This window comes from Pipistrellus kuhlii, unplaced genomic scaffold (genome assembly GCF_014108245.1).
Source record: "Pipistrellus kuhlii isolate mPipKuh1 unplaced genomic scaffold, mPipKuh1.p scaffold_m20_p_1, whole genome shotgun sequence".
NCBI lineage: Eukaryota > Metazoa > Chordata > Mammalia > Chiroptera > Vespertilionidae > Pipistrellus > Pipistrellus kuhlii.
In genome coordinates this window covers 89195525-89220201 of record NW_023425404.1, presented here as the reverse complement: position 1 = coordinate 89220201, position 24677 = coordinate 89195525, and the positions used below count along the sequence as shown (strand labels likewise).

General features: G+C 51.7%; 1 protein-coding gene across 1 annotated transcript; it reads right to left on the bottom strand.

Moving 5' to 3' along the window:
- Positions 1–984: 984 nt before the first annotated feature.
- On the bottom strand, positions 985–24501 carry STRA6 (signaling receptor and transporter of retinol STRA6). The gene is made up of 18 exons (XM_036456106.1): positions 24358–24501; positions 19366–19432; positions 18958–19043; positions 17646–17785; positions 16986–17009; positions 16639–16805; positions 15161–15283; positions 13399–13466; positions 13153–13229; positions 12830–12891; positions 11802–11964; positions 6391–6466; positions 5107–5240; positions 3873–3990; positions 3689–3790; positions 2731–2894; positions 2239–2388; positions 985–1744 (listed from the first exon to the last, which is right to left on the bottom strand). The coding sequence occupies exons 1-18, from the start codon at positions 24465–24467 to the stop codon at positions 1575–1577; spliced, it is 2001 nt and encodes a 666-aa protein (XP_036311999.1). The 5' UTR covers positions 24468–24501; the 3' UTR covers positions 985–1574.
- Between the last annotated feature and the right edge of the window lie 176 nt (positions 24502–24677).

Below are 24677 nucleotides of genomic sequence, written 5' to 3'. Positions count from 1 at the left end.
CCCTTAGAACTAATGACTTGTTTTCTAAATGCTCTGAGATGAGTCTTCTTCTGCACCGTTATTCATGACTTGGCTAGTCAGCCTTTGAGACTTGGCTCAGGTACCACATCCTCCAGAAAGCCTTCCTGGATGCCCTGCCACTGCTTCCCAGTGCATACTATGTCCCCTCTTCTGGTTCCCACAGCACTGGGCGTCCAGTGTCCCAGCCTGATCACATTCTGTTGTGTCTGGTTCCTTATTAAGGGCTGAGACCCAGTCTCCTCAGTCATGGACACAGGGCCAAGAAGACATTTTTCATGGGCTGCAGTGGGATCAGAGCCTGCCTTCTTTGTCCTCCTCACAGGAAGCCTGGAAGGTGGGTCTCAGCTCCCTGGCCCTGACCCTACCCCTGGTTTCATGTGTGGTTTTGGCTGTATTGGGGTGAAGGAACATGGAGAAGGAGTTGGTCTCCACTAATTGTGCAGACATTTTTTTAGGCCCCACTGATATTTACCTCTGGAGTGGCCACATTTCCCTCACCCTCTGTAGCACCCAGCCCACAATGGACCCACACCTCACCTACACAGCCTCAGACCTCCACCAGTCTCCAGCAGGGAAAGGGCCACCCCCACCCTCTCTGCTCTTCCCCTTTGCATCCTCAGTCTTCTACCATCAGGGCAGCTCCCTCACTGCATGCCCCCACCTTCACACCTTAATTCACATTGTCCCCATCTTCCTTAAATCTCTTCTGCTCCCCAAGTCTTGTTCATTCTTGAGGACCCTGAATAAGTTCTACTTTCTAAAGCTAATGTCCCCATGGCTCAGGGGTGGCATCATAAGGTCCCTAATCTCTCCACCACCTAAAGGGATGCAGCTAAGGGGAGGGTCTTCTCTGCCCCAACCCAGGGGGGCCCAGCCCAGCATGTGACCAGAATACCCAACCCCACCCAAGTCCCATAAACTTTGTGGGCAGTTTTCTCCACATGACCCACCCCTACGGAGGACTATTTCTCAAGGACAAGTTTATTGCAGGGAGCACACTGACCTCTTTTATAATACCTAAAGGCATACCAACTACAAAAATATCAGCTCTCAGGTGTGAGCAGCTCGGTGTGGGGCTTGGTGTGAGCTATGACTTTATTGACAATAGGAGCTTTCTCCTGGGCTGCTGAAGCGAGGCTGTCCCAGCTTGAATCACCAATCCAGGTCAGCAGAGGCTTCAATGAGGTCTTGGAGGCTGGCAGCAGGGCCAGTGAGGGGAGGGACCTGAGTGTACCTTTTTTTGTTCCACTGGCTCCTGGACCAAGGGCCTAAACCATTGATTGCTTTCTTCAGAGTCCTTAACTTCCCAAGGCCAAGGGAGCAGAATAGAGCCCTCCCAAGGCTCACAGTGTAGAGAACCTCCACACACCCACAGTGACCTCCAGCCTCAGGGGCTGGCACTGGGATACTGATCCTGGAACCTGCTGGCAGAGCTGGTGCTAAGCAGAGAGCCTACCATGGCTGGGGAAATGCTGGGAGAACCAGGGAAGGGATGGACTGGGAAGAGGGGAAGCAGTACACAGATGGGGACACATCCTTGGCATTCCCCACCCTCAGGACTGGGTGCCATTGGCCCAGGCACCTGACAGGGCCCTCTTCCGGAAGGTCTGTAGGGCAGGGTTGTGCAGCAGCGTGTAGGTCAGACCCCAGCGAACCCTGCCTCGGCGGGCTCTGGGCCCTGTTCCCTTGGCCACAGGGTCATTGGTCTGCAGCAGCTGCATCCCTGAGAAGGGGAGACCTTCTGTTAGTCACTGCGCAAGCTCAGTGAAGCCTCCTGAACCCAGATCTGAACAGTCTGAAAATCCCCTGGGTGAGTGAAGACTAGTGAGACTGGAGTTCCAGCTTAGTGTTCCCCTCCCTACTACACACTTCCCAGATAGTGGGGGAGGAGACGAGAGAACAGACTGCCTGAGAGGGAGAGGTGGAGGGTGGCCCATAGTGGGGAAAGCCAGAGCCTCTTGGCAAGATGGCCATCTCCTCCTCTGTGAGAGGATGTCTGAGCATGCGGAGTGAGAAAGTGTGTGCATGTGTGCACATGCATGCATGTGATGGGAAAAATGGACCAGGAAAATTCTCACTTCTCTTTCCCACAGGCAGCCTAGGAACAGAAAGTAAGCATTTTCTTGCTCAGTGGTGCATGTTGGGGAGGGATGTATCCCTCCTTCCTGGGAGAAGCTGAGTGGGCCCAACTCTCCCAACCCCAAAGGGAAGGCACACCTTCTTCTTCCATCCTGAGTATGAGGTCATCCTGGGGGACTGGATGGGACTGAGGCTTCTGTGTTCGCAGGAGCAGGGTACAGAAGGCTACCATGGCTGGATGCGACTGGTTGACCTCAATCTTCAAGAAGTTATAGTATGTGCGGTAGCCTGGAGTGGGTGAGGGATGGCAGAAAGAAGAGCCCAGATAGTCCATAAATACACACACCTACACATCTACACATCTACACACACACACACACACACACACACACACACACACACACACACACACGTGCAGGCACCTTGCACACTGCATGAAAGCACATAGATACACCTGAGTACATGGCACATGCACTGCACATGGGCCCACTGCACACACTGATGTGGCAGCCCCAGACATGCTCAGAGAACAGGTTTGAACATAGACCTAGTCAGGGCATCAGGGCAGACCCTCCCTTGGAGCTTGGGCAGCCTGAGCATCCCCCATCCTGGCCCTGCCTGTGACCTTACCAGGGTCGAGAGTGGCAGCTCTAGGTGGCAGCAGGCTGAGGTTCATCTGACCAAGGTGGACAGCATTGTAGAGGGCAGAGAGGACCACTCGCCAGATGGCCACCATGATGCCCACCAGCATGTTGATGGGGAAGAGAAGGAAGGTGGCTGCATAGAGTGCGCAGCTAGAGTGAGGGAGAAGCAAGGCTAAGTCAGGTCCCCACATCTCCAACCCCTTCATCAGCTGATGACCACAGCTGCTGTGTATTTATTGAGTACCTCTGTTTATTGAGTATACTTTGTATGTACCCCACATCCTGTGCTGGGCCAACTCTCAACCCAACTGACCCTCCCCACCACTCTGGAAGACAGGCCACGCAATCCCTCCTATAGAAGGGAAACTGAGGCCCAGAGGAATTGGGTGACTTAGCTAAAGCTGCCTAGCTAGTCAGTGGCAGAGTTAGGATTTATGTTCAGTTCTACCTGAATCTTCCTATGACCCTAGTGTCTCCCACCTCCCTTCCCTGGTTCCCTAGTCCACTGACTCTGTGTCTCTCTTGGGGCCAAGGTCCTCCCACAGCCTTACCATCTAACAGGAAATGTTTCTGTTAACCTCCTTCCTGCAAAGAGGGAGGCACATAGTGTGAAGGGCATAGAGGATCCATGTTGATCCTTTGGGCTGTAATTAGACTGAGAGTTCTAATTTGTTAGAACAATGTTGACCTCAAAGCAGGGGAGAGCAATGTCGATCTCAAAGCAGGAAATGCTATGGGCTGACTCTGGTCCTGTGACCAATGTATGTGAAGTAGGCTTGGTTATTGTCCCATTCTCTGTGGGTAGGGCAATCTCTGTTTACTACCCACTGGTATTCCTGACAGAGAAGGGAGAGGTGGCAGTGGAGGAGGAAGGATACAGCTAAAGACAGGAAGGAGAAGAGGCTGAGGACCTAAAAGAGCCACAAACCCAGGATCTGCCTTACCGGTTGGTCAGCTCTGGCCATCCATGGTGAGTCTTCAGAAAGACCCAGTGGGCTGCCATGTTCTGCAGGGTTACAGCCAGGGCTAAGGTCAGCCAGAAAGGCCTGCAGATGGGAAAGGAGGGTGTAACTGTTAGTGGCCCTCTGGGAAAGGGTCCCAGAGCCCTCAGCCCTTTGCCTCTCTCACCATAAGGATGCCAGTGATTGGAGGAGCAGAAGGTTGCTGCCATAAAGAATAGGCATAAATACCAGGAAGGCCAGGGCCATCGTCCCCAGGAAGAAGATGATCTGCTGTATCAGGAGCCCTGCCAGGATGAGGAGGGAACAAACATCAGCCTCTGCAGGATCCAGTCCTCCCCTGGCACTCTCAGGAGCCCAAAGACTTTGGAATGGGCAGACCTAGTTTTAGATTCCTGCTCTGATGTCTCGCTGTGCCACCAGCAAATTCGTTTTGAGCTTTGGTTTCTCCCTCTGTAAAATGTGGAGTGTGGCCCCTACCAGGGCTGTTGTGAGGACTCAATGAGATTATGTCTGTGCAACCCTTTGAAAACCAGTAGGTACTTTGTAAATGTTATTTTCCCTCCATTGCTCCTGAGTCCCTGGGGAGCAGACTACATTTTAAAGTAATGCTTGCATTCTTACTGGCCAGAGTTGAATACAGTAGGCGCCCCACAGTTGTCTGATGAAACAACTGGCTAATTGTTTATGTGGGGACATGTACACAGGGTTTGGGAGATACAAAGTCCACTGAGATGATCAAATCTACTCCTTGATCATCCTTCTGCCCTTGTTCTAGAGGGCAGGGTGAGAACTGAAGGAACCAGAAGGGAGAGAAAGCCGGCCCTGGCTTTCACAACACCGACCTAGCTTTCTTGAACTTCAGAAGGCTTTATTCACTACAGAGCCAGGCCATGGGGAGAATCAGAAAGTTAGGAGCTGGGAGGGTCCCAGGAGTTAATCTAGTCCAACTCCCTCAAGAACAGACCCCCTTTGAATTCCCATCTATGGTCATGGAACCCTGCCTGCATACTCCCAGTAACATGGATCTCATCGCCTCCTGAGGTAGTCCATCATGGCATAGCTTTCCTCACCCAAGCAGGAATGTGCCCCCTTAAGCTTCCCACCTTCCAGCCCTGGTTCTATCCCCTGTGTAAACAACTGGTGGTACCCCAGGACCATGCTCGTGTTAGGGGCATCCTTTCCCCAAGGGCTCCTGTGTCCCCTAGCACCACCTGAGTAAGCTTCCTGAGTCCGGGGAAGGCCAGCCAGGCAGGTCCCTCTTTTCACTCTTATGCCAGAACTTGCCCCAGCACAGGCAGACACCCAGGGGCAGTCAAGAACTGCTGACCACTCTCCCCTCACTCACTGCGGTCATTATCTGGGGCCAGTCAAGGCTCAGAAGGGTGGGCTGAGGGGCTCACCAAGGCAGGTAAAAGCAGTCTGGTAAGCGCTGAAGTGCATCCAACAGACGATGGCCTGACGAGAGAGGTGAGGGCTCTGAGGTAGGGGACCAAGGTCCAGGGCAGCCCCTCGGTGTAGTGCTTGCAGGTTGGCCCTGGAATGGGGGTGAGAAGGCAGGGATCTCAGGGAACACATATACCTCCTAAAGTCTTCCTACTGGCTGAACTCTCAGTCTAATTACAGCCCAAAGGTAGGGAAGCTCAGAGTGTGGGAACCCATTGGAGGCCACTAATCCAGCCTGGAGGTCAGGGAGGCCTTCCCAGAGAAGGCGAGGTCTGAGTAGTCTTAAAGGATAAATACGAGTGTGAGTAAATTGGTGAGCTTGGGATCTAGGGAAACATTCAGGTCGAAGGTTAAATGTGAGCCAAGTCAAAAAAGTGAGAAACAACAGAAAAGATGGAAAGTGACTCATAGCTCAGCCACCAGGGTGGGAGGCAAGGTTCCCCATCTATGGCCATAAAACCCTGCTTGCATACCCCCTGTGACATGGATCTCATTACTACGTCCTGAGATAGACCATATTGGCACATGAACAGGAATGTGCCTGAACATAATGCAATGCAAAGGTTTGAGGGCCTGGAATGTCAGCCTCAGTAGGGCTACCTACCCCTGTGAGGAAAAAGGGGTAGGATGACCTCTGAGGCCCAATGAATGTGCAGGTCATAGGAACCAATTCTCTGACATGGACCACCCCTCCCACCCAACAGAACCTTCTCTCTCTGCTCACATTTCCTCAGTGCTCCTTATCATTTTCCATGAACAGGCAAGGTGGGCAGCCTGACATTCAATGTCCCGTAACAATCTCTCCAGTACCAGTCAGATCACCCCCTCACCCACCCTTACAAGCATCAGGCTCATGCAGCCTCTGTGCCCTTGTCATGCAGTTCTCCTGCCAGTGGCACCTTCCTCCCTCAGCTCCTTCTTCCTCTCCCATTCCCACGTGCCTCCCATCAAATCCAGCCCACCCAGGTGGCCCCTCTCAGTATGGGCAAACTCTACACTTCAGCCCCTACTCAGTGTTGCCCTAGAATCATTCAAGGATGATCACCCACTCAGACTGAACCGCCCGACTTCTCTGACCAACACAGGGCAGCTGGCTCAGTGGCAACCTGGGCCTGCAGAGACTCACCCTCCCTCTAGCCCCAGGCCTTTCCCCACAGCCCTTCTGAGTCAGGGGTCTTATAAGCCCATAAGACACTGACCTCCTCCCCACTTCTACACTGAGGGTCAGGCCTGCCACTGACCTGTGTGTCACCAGGGAGCGGGTCAGCACGAGGAAGGTGAGTGAGCAGGACAGGACCAAGGCCGAGATGTAGCAAACTGGAGGGTAAAAAGGAAGCAAAGTGGAAGGCCATGCCTGGAGGATCTCCTGGCAGCTTCTAAACTGCTACCAGGGTGTGCCTAGGGGAGTTACCTTGCCCCTCACCACACTGTGAGCAGAAGCCTCTTGCCACATTCCCTGTTCTCAGACCCGATGTAAGCTGACAGCCCCGGCTGGCCTATGGTGCCAGGTGACACAGGGTGGCCAAGATGAGGAGAGGCCACCTCTGAGGTTGTAGACTTGACCCTCACCCGGGTCTTTGTGCGTCCATTGCTGTGTGACTTCAGTGAGAGACAAATTCAACCTGGCATCTGCCTCCAGCTCCACTGCTCCCTGATGGTGTGGCCTTCAGGGGTCATTTCATCTCCCAGCCTGGCTTGCTAATGCTGGGCACACCGCTGTGCTGCCCATCCCACAGCATGATGTGAGCATAAAACCCCTTCTAGGCCTGCATCAGCGGCCTTTGTTCCAGGCACAAGGATGCACATGTGTGGCCTGAGTCCATCAGAATGAGGGGAGGTGACCACTGCTACCCACCTCTACCCCATCTCCCTGGCCACCAGAGCCATGATTACAGATCATGAGTCTGCTGTCTCACCAGCAGCTGGGAGAGAATGCATGGTTATGAGCAAGCCTGCTACTTAAGCATAGTGAGGATGGAGGCTGCACCCCTTTCATCTTACATCCACATCCAGCCTTGCCCTGCACCCTCAAAGCAGCCCCACAGAAGGAGCATGTGAGAACATGGAACCAAGAAAGAGGCTGAAACTCTGAGAGGTCTGCCCCACAGCCACACTGTAGGAAGTGATAGAGCAGGAAGTGTAACCATTCCCAAGCAAACCCAGAGAGAGCCAGGTGCCTGCACCCTGCTCTCCTCAGCCATCTCAGGGAAGTGTTCCTGGTTTCCTGTTCCACCAGAGCAGGGCCAGTGGTTCAGGGGGAGGGGCTGCAAATGCACGTGCAAAAGGCAAGCACTAGTTGCACATAACTACAGGCACTGCTGAAGGGCACTGGCAGCATGTTCGGGTCACTTGGAGATATTAAAAGCCCCATGGACCAGGCTACACCCCCAACCAATTAAATCAGAAGTTCTGTGGGTGGGACCCAGGCCTTAGCTTTTTTTTTTTTTTTTTTTTTTTTTAATATATTTTATTGATTTTTCACAGAGAGGAAGGGAGAGAGACACAGAGAGCTAGAAACATCGATGAGAGAAAAATACCGACCAGCTGCCTCCTGCACACCCCCTACTGGGGATGTGCCTGCAACCAAGGTACATGCCCTTGACTGGAATCGAACCTGGGACCTTTCAGTCTGCAAACTCTCTATCCACTGAGCCAGACCGGTTTTGGCAAGGCCTTAGCTTTTGTAAAAACAGCCTTGGCGATTTTGGCATGCAGCCAGCATTGAGAAACACTGTCCTGGGGGCTTTCAGAAGATAGAGCCTTAAAGGTTTATTTCAATCAGCAATGGAGTAAAAGTAATCAACGGACTGACATGTATAGAGTGCCTGCTACAGTGGTTCTCAAACAAATGTAGGCTCACATCTGAGTTACTGGGGTTTCTGAAGTCAGGCCTGGAGCTTGAGCCTTAGGGTTTTTAAAGTTACCAGGAGATTCTTAGGGAAACTATTCCAGAAACTGGAGTCTCCCTGCCTGTCCTGGGCTCACTCCTCCAGGGGCAGGAGGTGGTACTTTTCTGAAGTGAAACTTCAGGAGCCAGTTTTGCACCAGCAAGGATGCATTCAGACCATTTCTGCCAGGAGGTAAGGAGCCTGCCTGCTGAGCCACCCCAGGGCCCCAGGCCCCACCTTGATCTCCATCTACCTCCTGCTTTACCTTTTTTCAATTGGTTTCAAAGTTGGGTTCCTCCTAATCCTGATGCCCATAAGATCTTCCTGCATTTTGTCTCCTTTGGGACACTGCAGCTGCTTCCTTCTGGTACATGTTTGGTGGACCCAACTATCTTCCACACCAGATCCAGGGCCTCAAGGACAAAGTTGCCTTTGTTGCTGCAGCACCATTTTGTAGATAGGGAATTTGAGATCCAGAGAAGTGTCTTGCCCAAGGTCACACAGCTAGTGACAGTGCAGAAATTCTAATCAAAGTGAATTTTCTGTGAACAATGCCAGGTTTACTAACCAGGTCCAGGGAAGGAGAGGGTGGTAGCCCTAAAATAGGCCCTCAGTGCTCAGATAGCATATTAGTTCCTTAGGCTAAGAACACACCAAAGGGTCCCAAGGCCAGATCTAATCACAATTCCACTCTGGCTTACTGTCTGCTTTGGACATATCTCTAATGTCCCCAGGCTTCAGTTTTCCTCATCTTCGAACTAGGAAAGTAAACACTGCTGTTTGACCCTGCATCTGAGAAGATGCAAAATGTGAACCTTTGGGTATGGAAACCACAGCATCCTATTTAATAAAAAGGGAATATGCTAATTTACCATCCCTCTGTCACAAAGAAGGCTGCACCCACAGCTGAGGCCAAGTTCCCATAAGGAGCTTTAATGAGCAATCAGCAGGGACCTGAGGCTAGGCCCTCCCCCAACCCTGTGGGACTTGACAGGGGACCTCAGGCTGCACCCCCACCCGCCGGGCTTGATGGGGGACTTCAATGTGCACTTCCTATCTTGGTGCTGGGCTAGGGGACCTCAGGCTGCTCCCCCTGCCCTAGTGCCAGGGTGGGGGACCTCAGACTGCATCCCCCACTAGGTGGGGCTTAACAGGGGACTTCAGGCTGCAACCCCCATCCCGTTACCAGTCTGGGAGACCTCAGATGGCACCCCCCACTCAGCAGGGCTTGATAGGGGAGCTCAGGCCATTCCCCCTTGCCCCACCACCAGGCCAGGGGACCTGAGGTTGCACCCTCCTGCCTGGCTGGGCTTGACAGGGAACCTCAGGCTGTGCCCCCCACCCAGTGGGGCTTGACAGGGGATTTCAGGCCATGTCCCCCACCTAGCAAGGCTTGACAGAGGACCTCAAGGCACTCCCCCTACCCGGTCTGGGCTGGGGGACCTCAGGCCACACCTCCCATCCTGATACCAGGCCAGGGGACCTGCCTGGCAGGGCTTGACAAAGGTGGGACTGGCAAGATCTGGATCTAGCCCAATGGGGAAGAGGGGATGGACGGGTCTGGGTCTCATGTGATTTTGAGGTGCATGTGAGTGGGCAGGGCCTTGACTCTGGGTTCCATGGTGAGCCCCAGACTCTGATAAAAGGAAGGATTTCATATACATTTTAATAAATTTCTTTCATCTCTTCTTGGGAGCTGCCCTGAAAACAGGGGACTTTTTCCTCGGAGCTGCCCTGAAAGCAGGGGTCTCTTGGTGGACACAGCTCTGGTAGGACAAAAGTCATATCTCTGATGAGAATGTGCTGTTCATCTTGTTTTGCAGCTTGTTAATGTAAAAATACTACTGACCTTTGTAAAGAATAACATATACTGTTTAACCTGCTGCTTGCGTATAGATTAGGAAACAATTCTCTGCTTACGTGCAGAAACAAAGATGTGGTGATGGGTAAATACTTAGCCTAAAGGTCAGCAGATGTTTATCTGCTGACCTGTATCTTATACCTCCCTGCTTTTGCTGTATAAAAATGAGCTAAGAAATAAACTCGGGACTACAGACTTCAGTCTCAGTCCTCTCTACCCAATCTTTTCTTGTCTTTCTTTTATCTCATCCTCACCCCCTCAATCAGGTACTATTTGTTTTCGGCAGGTTCCGGCAATCTCTGACATTTCTACTATAAAGGGCAAATAGCAATATTAAATTATTTTCTCTAATTAATCCCCTTTTAATGTGCACGAATTTCATGCACCAGGTCACTAGTGTGATTATAAATGCCAGGTGTATATGAGCAGAAGCAGAATTCATAGAATCCATTGTCCTGGGCATGTCACTTCCTGCCTCTGGTCCTTGATTCCCTATTCTGAGCTATGGCATCAATGATGTTAATCTAACAGGGCTGTTGTGAGATCTGTGCTTGGCTGTGGACTGATGTGAGTCATGTCTACTTCTGCCTATGGCCCAAATTGTAGCCAAGTTGGAAAATCTCCCTGGAGATGTCATTTCAGGCCACCAGAATTTGTCACCTGTCCAGCTTGTGGGCCTCAGCTGCAATCCAGGGAGGACTCTGGTATGGCAAGAGAGTTGCTCAGGAAGGTGGTAAGGCTGGTGTCAGGGAAGGAAGCAGTACCATACACACCTCTGCCCCTGCCCCTCCCTGCTCTCAGCATGCCTGATCTGTAGTGAGGATACTGATGGTCAGGAACAGTGGCAGAGCAGTCACACTTCTGCCTGCAATACTTGCAGCCTAAGCTCCAAACATCACATGTTACTCCTCAGAAGACAGGATACTCATACCAGCCAAGAACTCCAAAGTCAGCAGAGAGTACAGGTCCTCTGACTCCTGACCACCAGGCTTTGGTCTCACAGTGGTGAAGAGAGTCCCAGCAGGGGTATCAAAAGGTTTATTTCTGCCCTAACCTGTTTGACTCAATGGATAGAGCATTGGCCTTCGGACTGAAAGGTCCCAGGTTCAATTCTGGTCAAGGGCATTTACCTTGGTTGCGGGCACATCCCCAGTGGGGGGTGTGCAGGAGGCAGCTAATAGAGGTTTCTCTCTCATTGATGTTTCTAACTCTCTATCCCTCTCCCTTCCTCTCTGTAAAAAATTAATAAAGTATTTTTTTTAATTGATTTCTTTTCTGCCTGACTGTACCACCTGAGGTGAGTCCTTCCCCATTGTTAAGTGGGGACACTTCTCAGTCTCCTCCAAGGGCTATTGGGAGGGCCTGGAAGGTGGGGAGGTGGGTAACTCAGAGCTAAGGGATGAAGGAAGCTTCTAATCCCAGAAGGAAAGGCTGGTATGGTTCCCCAGCCTGGGTCTCATCATCAAGGGAGAGAGGGAGAAAGGAGGACAGGGATTGGGAGAAAAAAAAGCATCTGCTGAGCCCAATCCCACCCACCTGCCATTAGAATGAGCTCAAAATTTTGGTGCTCCTTCCATCCCCACAGCTCCACCTCCTCTCTTCCTCCCCAGCCTCAGCAAAGGCCCCAAGCTCACACTCCATGGCCTTCCCCATCTGCAGAGCTGAGCAAAGCCATTTTGGATGAGGGTGGGAGACAACACACAAGCTGACAAGGGGCTACTGAAATGACCCCTTCAGGTCTCAGAGACTTGGGACTGGAAGCTCCAAGCCCCATCTCATTTGGGTTATTGAGACCCAAAGAGGGGAAGGAATGTGCCCAAGGGCAAGCAGCTCAGGTATCCCAGCCAGCTCACATCCCCCCACTGCAGGCCCCCAGCGGCCCCCTTTCCCCCAGAGACCTCACCTTCCAGAGTCCACAGGTGGTACTTCACCAGCTCCACCACCTCCTGCCTGTCCTCTGAGAGCACTATCCCAAAACCAGCCAGCAGGTAGGAGATGTCCGTGGTGATCCCCGCCCTCACTTTCTGGATGGTAGGTACCACACCCACCAGCAGCAGCAAGGCCACCTGGAAGAACCCCAGAATGAGAGCACCAGGGTCTGGCTGTGCCGAGTCAGGCACTCCCATTCCAGGAAAAGTGTTTTCTGAGTCACAGGGAAGACTCTAGGGAGCACACTGGCTGTATCATTCATGGCACCCATCTACTGATCTGTTCCCAAAAGCAGTGTCCTCATGTCTGTGGTCAGCATGTTACAAAAAAAATCTAAGTTTAGCTAATAGGCCAGAGGTGCAGGACAAGTGTTCATCTATGACTGTTTGTCAATCTATATCAGTCATCTATCTTAAATTTCAGAATATAAAATTTCCAACTTTTCTACATTGGAGAAAGCAAAGTGTCCTATATATGAGCAGAGGCATTGAAGCTAGACAGATTTGGATTCAGACATTGAATTTGGCCAAGTCATATTCACCTCTCTGAGCCTCAATTTCTCCCCTCTGTAAAATGGAGAAAAACCATACCTACCTTCTGAGATTTTGGTTGGTTCGTTGGTTGGTTTGTAAGAGTTGGTGATGATAGTAGTGGGGATTTATCAAACACTTGTTATTTCACTAAATCTTCCCAAATTCCCAAAGATGAAGGTAATTTCTTCCACTTTTGGCTGAGCCAATGGGTTTAAGGAGGTTGACTAACTTATGTAAGTCACACAGGAGGTAAATAATGAAGCTAGGATGTAAACCTTTGTTCATATGACTCCAAAACTCATACTCTAACTGTGTGAGTCCAACAAGAGTTAACGCTTCCTCCCTCTGGGTAGGCCAGCACTCTCAAGACATCAGAAACAGCTGTACAGGGTTGTGGGTCATGCTTTTGGAGAGCTGAGCTGGGCCAGAGCCACCTGGACTTGGGAGTACAGAGGCAAATGGCACATACCTGGTAAGTGGCGGTCCCTGTCAGGGTGGCTGAAAGCACAAGCATCACTGGGAGTCGGAATCCTGCAATTCCCAAAAAGAAGGGCATGATGAGCCTAGCACCGCCCAGGCCCAGGAGCTCCCACCCCTCCCTGGGGGCCCAGGAAAAGGGCCAGCACTCATAGGACCCTGATCACCAAGGCCAAGTCAGGCCAGGGGCTCAGGGCTGTTCTTTCCAATGACAAAGTGCTGGGGGTGGCAGGAGCTGACCTGCCACTGCAGCTGCTTTGTGCATGGGAAGGGGGAGGTCACCTGTCACTCTGGACCCAGCTCCCCACTCCATACCTCGCTGTGGAGTGTAGATGTAGTGTCTGAAGCAGATCCAGGCCTGGGACAGGAAGCCATGTTTGGATGTGTGGGAGCTGCAGAAAGACCCATGAAGTAGAAGAGACTCAAGGGAAGCCCCTGCCCTGAGACCCAGAGTTTTGTCAATTCATCTCTGCCGCACAAGCCTGCCCATTGCCAGCCTCCCAAATAAGCCTGCCTAGCTAGCCCTGCCAACTGACCCAGAGGGTGTGCCTAGGACCTCACCTGCTTCTCAGCTTCTTCAGGCAAAGGAGGGTCCTCAGGTATTCCTCAGGGTAGCTGCTTTGCAGCCTCTGGGGGGACAGAGAGATGAGACCTGCTTTGAGCCATCCCTGGGGCCCTGGCTTAAGGTACCACAGTGGGCACCCAGTAGGTGCTCCATAAAAACCTCTTGGTTGTGGTGGAGTGCAGAGAAGGGCCAACCTATGGGTTGCAGCCCATATCCCCCAATACTGCCCTTTCCTCCTCCATAAATACAAGATTGATTGGTCTCTTATCTAAGAACACTCAATGCTAGGAAGTTCTTCCTAAGGTCTAGCTCCAACCCTCTCCTGCTTTACACAATCACATCTTATCATTGTTTCCCTCTTGGCCCTCACACATCATCTAACTGAGACTGGGACAAAGAGAGACTATGCTCCATGAGCACATCTCTGATCAGGACGCAGGATGGGGCCGTTCCAGGTCAGATACCCAGGCCTCTCCTACTTGAGGGAGAACACAAGGGTAATTGGATTTGTCTGAGCCACATTCCAGGCCTTAAGCTGACTTCCAAGTGGCAAAGACCAATGGGAACAGGGGGTGAGTCCCTGCCCCCATTATTAGGAGAATATAGGCCATTGTCACCTGTTGCCATAGCAACCCTGGGATCCAGGACAGGTATGACTCAGTTCAAAGCTTGGCTGTGTCCTTTGAGGCTTAAACCTCTATGACTAAGGGCCAAAAGAGGATTTTATTTCTCCCAAGACTTCTCAAGAGAAAACACATGCAATAGGGGGAAATGCAAGGCAGAGAAGGTGCCTGGAAGAGGAGGGGGACAGATTCAGAAAGGCAGGGCCATGCCCGGTGCATGTGTATCCTGGAGAGCCAGCTGTAAAAATGAGGGGACAACAGGCTTCCCTAGATGATAAGGAGGAAATAGTGACAAATATTCAGAACTCTGCTGTTGCTATATGAAAGCTAAACCCAGTCAGGTGAGCTCATGGGGACCCAGGTGGCCCCTGTAGAACCTGAGCCCACTCTGGCCTTTTCTCCCCTCATCCTCCATCCCTCCTCAAGGACCTCACTCCTTCTTGAGCTTCAGTCCCAGGCCCTCCCCTGAGCTCCAGGCTCATCAGTTGCTCATCAGACCCTCAAAATGCAAACTGACACACACTGCATGGTCCCTTGCACCCCTGCTCTCATCCAGTGCTCCATATGTCAGCAACTGGCACCACCATTTTTCTGCTCTGTCCTGGATGCCATCCTTCAAGCCTTTCCCCAGCTGCAAAGTAACCAGTCTTTTTCCTCTATATCCTCAGGTTTTCTCAAGTGCCTCTGTGAGCAATTTCCTCTTCCTTCTCTCTCAACAGGAAGAGTACCTGGTCCCATCTCTGTCTGCACTCCCATGCACTTGGATGAGCCCCAGTTGTTCCTTTCACCTTGCTGTAAACATGTGCTGTTCACTGGGAGTTCCGGGGTTAGATGCAGTCAGTCAGCTCCTTGTCCACAGCACCCAGCCCCGGGCCTGGCACTTGGTAGTTGCTCAGAAGTCTTCTTAATAAGATTGTCATATCTCTTGACACAATGTGCCCATCCATCTACCCCAAACTTCAGAAATATTTGCTGAGTGTCTATTGTGTACTAAGACTTGCTGAGTGCTGCCAATCAGGCATGAACAAAACAGATGAAACCCATTACTGAGACCTGATGCACGCTGAGTCCTCCACCAAGTATCACCACATATAGGGGACCAACAGACAGGGGGAGCCCAGCCCAGTCCCTTTACCTCCGAGCCCAATCCTGTCCTATGGCTGAAGCTTCTCACTAGCTGCACCGGGTACCAAAGGCTCAGGAATCCAAGGCCCAAAAGGAGAGGCATGGAAGCCAGCAGGGAGTAGTACTTGTAGATCTGTATGGACAGACAGACACCAGACACACCTACCTTCTGCCTTCCTGCCCAACTGAAGGCCAGGGTCCATTTCCCTCCCAACCTCACCCAGGACTCTGTGGGTGGTCTGGGTGCCATGGTTCTACCACCATCACCCACCCCAACGAGGGCACTCAGGACAGTCACTCCCACTTCACCTGCTCAGGCCCTGCAAGATGCCTGCCCCTCCCCCAGGCTCTTGGACTCCCAAGGCCCTTAGAGGAGCCAAAAGGAGGAGATTATATAATCCCCTCTCCCCCACCTGGGGAGCTGCAATGGAGCCTGAAACAGGTACCCACTTTCTGTGTTCCTATGTTGTAGCCTTTGGACATAGGCACCTGAAAATTAGACAAAGGCCTAATTTTGTCTATGCAGTTTGCAGCATGGTCATCAAGGAAGTACATGCCCTACTTCCTGGCTTTGAGGTATTTGTCCCTGAAGCCTCAGGGCTAGACTTCTCATATATTCACTCACTTATTTGTTAGGAAATCCTTTTTATTATGAGTTTAGTATGTACCAGGTTCTGGGTGGTGAAAAAGATCAATCAAGTCCCTGCTCTCTGAGAAACCAACAAATCTTCACCTCTACCCTTAAGGACTGGTAATAACAACTCCATTTACAGGAAGTTGACATGGTTTCCTCAAAGCACTTAGTACCATGTGGAGTCATTCTGTACATTTGTTTGTTTATGTCTCCCCTTCTGAAATAGTGGCTCTTAGGATGCCAAAAACCTCATCTGCCTTGTTCACAGCTGTATTCCAGTGTCTAGAAATGTCCCTGGAATGGATTTTGTGCTTTAACTATGTTTGTTGAATAAATGAATGAATTAATGAATGAATGAATGAATGGATGAATGAATGAATCTGGATTCAAACTTGGATTGCCTGACTCCAAAGCCTATATCTCCACCCTTTGGGCTCTAGACTGGGCAGCTTCACATCCCTAGCCAATGGCCAGGAACCACATAAGGTTTTGGAATTCTTTAAAACCATCCCCTACTCAGTGCTTGCCACCCTCCATCTGTCTTCATTTCCCCTCCAGCCTGGTCAACAGAAGGCTAGAGGATCAACAATGGGGGGATTTCAGGCTCCCTTTTCCATCTCTTCTATTCCCATCTCCTCTCTACTGCCTCCAAGAAGCCTCTGATGGCTGGTCCAGCTACCTTGTCCCATAGAGGGGCTGTGTGCAATGACGTGTGTTTTAAGAAGTGGAATCCTGTGTACAGTAGAAGGTGGCAGGAAAGCCCAGCATATAAATAGAGATGAAAGGACCCATCCTGGTATAAGCAGCTCCTTCATGTCCTCTTCTGCCCCAGGCCCTCATGAATCAGTGGTTACCTTGGGTGCCTGGGGACACTCTGCCTTCTGCCAGATCTGGACTCCAAAGTGAACCCAGGACAACACACTGCCGAGCAGGTATGCAGCTACATGCCTGACTGTGGCGCAGGCGGCCAAGGAGTAGTAGAAGGCAGGGTAATAGAGCAAAGCCAGGATCTTCCAGGGTCCTAGAAGGCAAGAAAGGCAGAAAGAAAATTATAGAGGGACAGGTGTGGACTGAATCCAGTCCACCCAGACCTCTCTCATGCCTCCATCTTCCAAGACTCTCAAGTGGTTCAGTAGGTAAGAGCCTGATATTCAAATCCAGGCTATGACTAGTATCAGGTCTGTGATCTTGAGCCAGTTACCTCTTGGAGCCTCAGTTTCCCCATCTGTAAAATAGAAGTAATAGGACTAAATTAGCAAAAACAAAATAAGAAGTTCTACATACAGTGCTCAGCATGGTGTCAAAGTTACTACTAAATATACAAGCTACTACTTTATTATTGTCTCTTTCTGACTCTCAGCATCCTTCACTATAGAGTGGGGCTAATGTCCACACTTTGTAGAGTCATTGGGAAAACTGGATGATCTAAAGATGTCATGTCCCATGCCTCTCCATGGCAGCTGTCCTTATTACCATCACCTTCTTGAGTTCAGCTCAATTCTCCTGGACTCCTTCCTATGTCACTCCCCACCCTCCTTCATTCTCACTGTTGGGTGGGGGGAACCTGAGTCTTGGGGACTCAGCCTGTGCCCATGGAACAAGAGCGTTCCCTATATCTTGGAGGTGGGGTTTGCCCAAGAATAGAGGAACCAAATAGGGCAGTATTAACCCAATGGCTGGGACCAACAAAGGGAAGCTTCAGGTATTGTGGAGGGACAGTGCATGAAATATGTATCTTTTTGGCAATGGCTCATGAATGTAATGGGGAGCAACTTGGTTCACTGTAGAAGAGCCCTGCTCTGATAGTCCGGATTCCCACCCCAACCCCATTCCATCAATCCAGGCCCACACCACTGGGTACCTTGGCTAGATGGTGAAGTCAGGATGAGGAAGGGCAGTGGGAACTCAGCCGAGAGCAGCAGACACAGGGAACTGAAGAGGACCATAAAGATAGCAGTGGGTACGGTCCAGGGCCCATCCATAGCCAAGAAATCCACAGGGCTAGTGCAGGGGCAGGGACAGGACAAGAGGGAATTGCTCAGGCCTAGTACCCCATTACCTCCTGCCATGTTCCATAAACTGGGGCAATAGAGCCGGTCCCACTTTCCAACCCACTTTCAAGATAGGGAATTGGAGGCCCTTCATCCATTCATTCTACAGACATTTGTGGAGTGCCTTCTATGTATCAAATTCTGGGCCCTGTGGCAAAGTGACTTGGGAACATCCCACCAACACAACAACAACAGTAATACACACACACACACACACACACACACACACACACACACGAACAAGCTTGCACACAGCTCCCTCCACCCACCCTGGCAGCTCCAGGAAACAGCTGCCTCCACACTAATTGCTCTGTCTGGGCTGGCAGACTTTCAGAGAGTTCCAAGAGTCACAACATCCTTGCACAATGTCAACGCCCTGGCCTGAGTGTGACCCTGGGTTGGAGGGTAGACAGAGGACATAGCTGTCCTAGGCAACACCACCCTGGCTCAGGTCAGGCCACAAAGACCCTCTGCTTCTATGGTCCATCTTTCCCTCATGTCCTGAGATCTCCATCCTGCTTCACCCTCCTTCAGTCAGGGCAGAAACCCAAGTTCCCCAAAAAAGTCAGCATGTAGGACCCACCTTGGTGTGCAGCCTCAGCCTGAGGTGCAAGGTTGTCTACACTGGGAATCCATCCACCACCTCCCCCAACCCTTTGGTTTCTCCCACATAAGTCGGATCAGGCTCTTCTCAGGGTCATTTCCTGCGGTTCATCCCTGCCCCAGGCTCTGGGGTTGCAGGGCTGAAGAGTCAATGGGAGAAAGTCCCTCAGAAATCTGCCATTAGCATCAAGGTCCAGATGAAATCCTCAGGGGAAATGAGGGTCATGATGGTGCAGAGTGATCATGGCCTGTCCAGACCATGAATCGCCTGACAAAGTGTGTCCTGAAGCCGGGCTCTGTTGGGTTCTGGCTCCTTGGGGTTTGGAACAGGAGCAGGTGAACCTGAGGGGGTCCCTCCCCCGCCCTCTGGTCATTCTGACTAAACCTGAAGTTCTGGGTTGGGATGAGAAGTGCCCCAGGCTGAGAGAAGAGGGAGTGTCCTGAGGCCAGAGCTGGTACCTAAAAATCACCCCCCAAGCCGGACCCCCTGAGTGGGACTGCCCAGGCCATGGCACCAACCTGGGCAGCCCAGACCTGCTGTGTCCACCATGGAGCCAGAGCTGTCGGCACCTCACCAGCATGGCCAGCAGCAGCAACACAACCACCTAAAGGAGAGCACAGTGGAGAGTATAGGGTGCCCAGGCTTTCCCTGATGGGCTGAGTCGGGAGGCTTGGCCTCAATACCCAGGAAACTCCCCATTCCTCTCTGCATACTCATGTGGCATCTTGAGGACTGGCCAAGAGGTTACAAAAGTCTGGGAGATTGGACTTGGCCTGCATTTTGGTTTGGGTTCCAACCCTGTGAGAGCCCCCTCCCACATTTTGGGCTCCTGGTTACTCCCTTTGTCAGCTCCAGCAAGAAACACAAGTCATGTTGCCCAGGCTGGCAGCATATTGAAAGCCAGTTTAGACTTAGGTTAGACTCACCGACAGCACGGCCAAGCAGGTATGGAGGAGGCCAGGCGGCACACTGGGGTGGCATGAAGGCACTACCCTGCAGATCAAGTGAAGGTTGGTCATGTCTGAGTAGGGACTCCCCACATAGGCCACCAGGTCTGGGGTTCCAGGTTGTCTACACTTGGGCTCCATTTCCCTCAACCCTTTGATCTCTCTTACACAAGCCTACCCAGTTCTGCCTTCTCGGGGTCATTCCAGGGCTCTCATGCTTCTGTAGTATGCCAGCCTTATGCCAAGCTCTGAGATTCCAGGGCTAAAGGAGACAGGGGGCCTCCAGGGGAAGACTAGGAAGAAACAGATTGAGCCAGCTAGGCTGAACCTCTCTTCTTTCTCACCAGGTCCTTCCTATCCTTCAAGGCCCACTTGATTCCCCTGCTCCTCCAGAAAGACTCCCCGATTGCTCCAGGCATCACAGACCTCTTCTCAGAACTGTGGCTGAGCATACTGCCTACTTCAAACAATCAAGTATTTGGTCCTATAATTTGCCCTCCATTGACTGGTATCTGAGTTTGGTCTGTATCTGACTGGAATGATCTTCCTTAGTCTTTAGAACTTATGTCTCTTTCTGTTTCCCTTTCATTAAGGGCTTCCATGTACAGCTGAGCAGTTTGCATACTGCACAAGGATGCCCAGCCAAGGGAATGAGTGGGGTCTGAAATCCAGGCCGCACTGCTCACTAAGCACTGTGCCTAGTGAGTTGCATTCATCTCTGTTTCCGCAAAGGCTTCCATGGCCTGGCAGAGGACCTACACTGGCCATAGCTGAGTACAGAGGTAGGTCCATGGTTGAGATAAAGAGATCAGTGGGCACAAGAAAGGCTTTTGTTTCCTCAACTGGATCATGACAAAGAAAGGGTAGGATTCCTGAGCTCAGAGCTGAATCTGGACTCGGCAGAGCAGACAGGACTGGTCCCTGGGGAGGAGGAGACTGCTGAGTTTGCCCAGCTAGAGCCTGGGGGGACACCTGTGAGGGCAAGGCCAGCAAGGTGTTGCAGCTGGGCCCTCCCTGCCCAGCCAACCACATGGGTGCCCTCCTGTTCTGTGAGGAGGACTCCCAAGGTCTTGTCTGCAGGATGATCTCAGAGCCCTATGACTCCTCTGGAACAGCCCAGTCTTCCCAGAGCTTGCTTTCTCTCAGAAAATCCCAGAGGGTGAGAAGCAGGAAAGAACCTGGTCACTGGGCTTGTCCTTGGGGTAGAGGGACAGAATAAGTCTGTTTTGTGCAACTTATTGGCCAGGGCAGAGCTGGCATCTTCCCAAAACAGAACTATACTCATAGGTAGGGCAGGTGCCATGTAGGGAATCAGGTTCCCCCTGTCTGAGCTCAGGCCTTACACTCCCCACTTCTAACTCTGAGGCCCCTTACTCCAGCATATGGGGTGGGGCTTTTGGTGAGAAAGGGCCTCTCTCAGCCCCAAGAGCTCATAGCCACCTTTGTAAGCCCTCTCAGTATGCATCTCCGCATCTGACTAGGTCCTGTTCAAACCTGTCCCCTTACCCCACTTACCCAAATCTAAAGCTCCCACATGGATCCTCTCCAGGCCCTATCTTGGGGAACCCCTGGGCCTTTTGTATCTTCTGGGCCTCCCATCTACCTCTTAGCTCAGTTTGGCTTAGGCTCATGGACCCTCAAATGACTGAGGTCTGAGCAACAGAAATTTGGCCAATGGCTCATGGGCCGGTGTTATATACTGTGGGACAGACTGAATGGCACAGACACAAGGAACACCACCTCAGGGAGGGTGGGGAGCTTGATCCTGGAAGACACACAAGCAGATGCTAAAGGATGCAAAAGAGGGAGAGAACCTTGGGGCAGGTGTCAGAGGCAGTGGTATTTGCTTTAAGTTTGAAAGATGGTTAGGACAGTGTTCAGGATTTTAGGAAATTTCTTTTTGTGTGTGTGTTTTTTTAATCCTTACCTGAGATTATGTTTTGTTGTTGTTGTTGTGTTTTTTGTTTTGTTTTGGTTTTTTATTGATTTTAGAGAGAGGACGGGAGAGAGAAAGAGAAAGAGAGAAACATGGATGTGAGATAGAGACATTGATCAGTTGCCTCCCATATGTGTCCTGACTGGGGATCGAACCCACAACCTAGGTATGTGTCCTGAAATCGAACTCACAATGCTTTGGTGTACAGATGATGCTCAAGCTATGAGAGCCACCCAGCCAGGACAATTTTAGGAAATTTCTGTTGCTAGACTTGAATATAAATAACAACAGTAGCTAGTACTTACTAAGCACTGACTAAGTGCCAGGCACTGTTTGTTCCATGCATTAACTCAGTTATTACCTAAGAGGAGTATGCTATTGGTATCCCTCTTGTGTAGACAAGAAGGCCAATCTCAGAGAGGCTAAGTATGTTGCTCAAATCACTCAGCTAGTCAAGTGGCAGAGTCAGGATTCAAACTGAGATAATCTGGCTCTGGCACCTGATCTGACTGGGAGGTGAGAAGTTAAGTTGAACCATCTGAAATTGCCATTTCTGTACATCAGAAACAGTCGAATATTAGCATTTGCAAATGGCTCCGCATGTATAGTTGCTGGGGAGTGGAAATGGCAAGCTATATCTCAGAGGTATTTACGAGGAAGAATGTTCCTGCTTTGATGTGGAGAAGCAGAGGGAAGGCAGGTTTCTGGAATGACTGTAGTGAGCACCTGAACCAAATGAGGCCCAAGGATCTGAGGCTTGGTCTTGGACACTGAAGGACAGAGGCCGATTGCAGTGTGGGGAGGACACAGAGACAGAACCAGACAACTGTTTCTAGAATTCAACTCTGAGTGGGAGCCTCCAGGGGCCCCACCCAGAGGGCGGGACAGAACACATCTCTGAGGGTGAGAGGGAAAGGCTGACTGCCTGGAGTGAGGTCTGGGGCTGTGAGGTCCCAAGAAACCTGAAGCCCTGCTTCCTGACTTCCCCCACTCACAGCAGAATGGCCTGCAGATGACCCTAGCACAGCCTCACCCCTCCTGTAGGGAGTTTGTGAGGAAAGCCTCTGATTCCGCCTTCAAGGCAGCCCTTTGAAGCTGTGGGGAGGTGAATGACATTCTTGGCAGCTGCCACAGGCATATTTGTGTCCCCAGGCTCTGGCTGGGATGCTCAGTATTGATGATGGGTGGATAGCAAACAGGCACATGTCAAACTGAGCACATGACTGGCCAGAGGGACCTCTGTGGTGGAAAAGGCCAGCTCAGCTTATACGGATCAATCCCTTGCCCATGGGAGATTCAGTGACACATCCCATCCCCATCAGACTCACCAGCCCTGCCCTGACATCTTCAACCAGATCCTGGCACCATAGGAGCACAAGGTAAGTGTGAACAGGAGACTGAGTCCATCCCAGCCAAGGTCACCAGGGCCTACCAACCCCAACTCCAAGCCTGCTGGGGCTAAAGGAGTCGCAGAGGGGGGCCATTGTCAGAACTCCTCAAAGCTTTGTGCTCCATCCCCCTGGGATGTCTGACTCACACAGGCTGGTGAGGTGAGCCCAAGTTCACCTCCTTGGGATTCCCCTGAGCTACCTGCTTCCTGATCCCACCTTAGAGGGGGTGGTGGAGAGGAGGTAGGCAGCTTGACTTGGTTTGGCTAAGTGAGTAAGTTCAAACAAATTTCATTCTTCCCTGCAGCGTGAGAAGTGAGCTCTGCATTTTAGATGCCACCCATATTAGAAGCAGTACTCTCCACTGCCCAGTCCCTGCCACACACCAACTTTGTTCTGGGGCCATACCTAAATACCCAGCCACAGATCTGGCACCAGGTGCATGGCCCCAGCCAATGACCAGACCGGGAGGCACCTAAGGTTACAGCTTCACATTAGGGCCTTAACCCAGGTCAGGGTCTGTGTCCTCTTGGGGCTCCTAGGCCTCTCCCCATTCTGCTGCTCCCCCGACTCCATACAAGTGCAGCAGGGTCAGCCAGAGAAGGAGAGGAGGGACACACCCTTGCTGACAGCAAAGTTGCTTTCCCTGTGGGCAGAGCGCAGAGTCCCACAAACAGCTCCTTCCTTCAGGCCTGGGTGGTCTCCCCGCTCCTGCCAGGTGACCCAGGGCTGGCCAGGCCATGGCCCAGCCCCTGAGAAGGCTTAGGAACATTTCTCCTTCTCCAATTTCTTGTTGATGAGAAACAGATGTGCACACATCTGACATGGCAACCCCCAACCTCACCTTTCCAGTTCCCCCAACCCTCAGAGCAGGGAGGTGGGGGGTGGGGCCAGGGATAGAACAATGAGGGGACCACTGGGCTCTGGGACCCTCATGTGGGGGCACAGGGAGGCCCAGCTCCCCCACCAGGATGCCCAAACTAAATAAATGTAGAAATGGACTGGGAAAAGGCAGCTGTGGCCTGCCTCCTCAGGGGACACTAGCTGCGCTGAGGCAGTCTCCCTCCCCTGGCTGACCCCAGCACTCCTGCTAAAAGGAATAGGATCTCCTCAACCTCATAGATTCTGAGGCCAGCCAAAGAAAGCAGGTTTGGCCTGTCTCCTCATATTCTCCCCTCCCCCCAATCTCCACCTTCTTCCTTGGTTCTCTGCCTCTCCCTTCCCCCAGCATGCCCAGACAATCTGACATTTGCTAATACCACACCCCAGGTGGTCACCACAGGAAGCCCTTTAAGGCAGGCCCACCTACGCTCAACCACTCACCCAGGACTCTCCATCCTGGTTACAGCCCTATCACCTACTTTGAGGATGGGCCCAGGGATCAATGTGAAACACACCACACAGGTGCTTTTTAGGTGACTAGCCTGGGCAATTCCCCACCTCAAGTATCTTAACACGTGGACAAGGGCTGTTGTTCCCATGCAACTGATGGGGAGACGCAAGCCCAGAGATGCTGCGCTTTGCTGTGGGTCACACAGCAGATGAATGGCAGAGCCCATCTAAGCAGCCCTTGCACAAGTCTTCCCTGTTCCCCACCAGTGTCTCTGCCTCTGCACCACGCTGGCCAGAGCCAGGGGCTCCACTTACCCTTCAGGCTGCAGCTCCTGGCTGTCCTGGGTCTCATCGATGTACCAGCTGCCATAGGAATAGTCTTCTGTGGCCCCAGAGGAGGTCTGGTTCCCTGTTGCTCTGGACATTCTCTGGCTCTTCCTTCTCTTCTGACCCCCAGACAAGACGGGGTGGGGGGGGGGGGAAGGGGGGGGAATCTACAGATGTGAATAGAGGCTTAGAAAAAAATAAAAAGAAACCCAAACAAAGAAGTGTTTCTCTTTAATCCTCAAGGTTACTTTCTTGCTCTTAGCTCTCTGGGAATGTAGGCCTGGTGGCTGGCACAGGAGGAGGGAAAG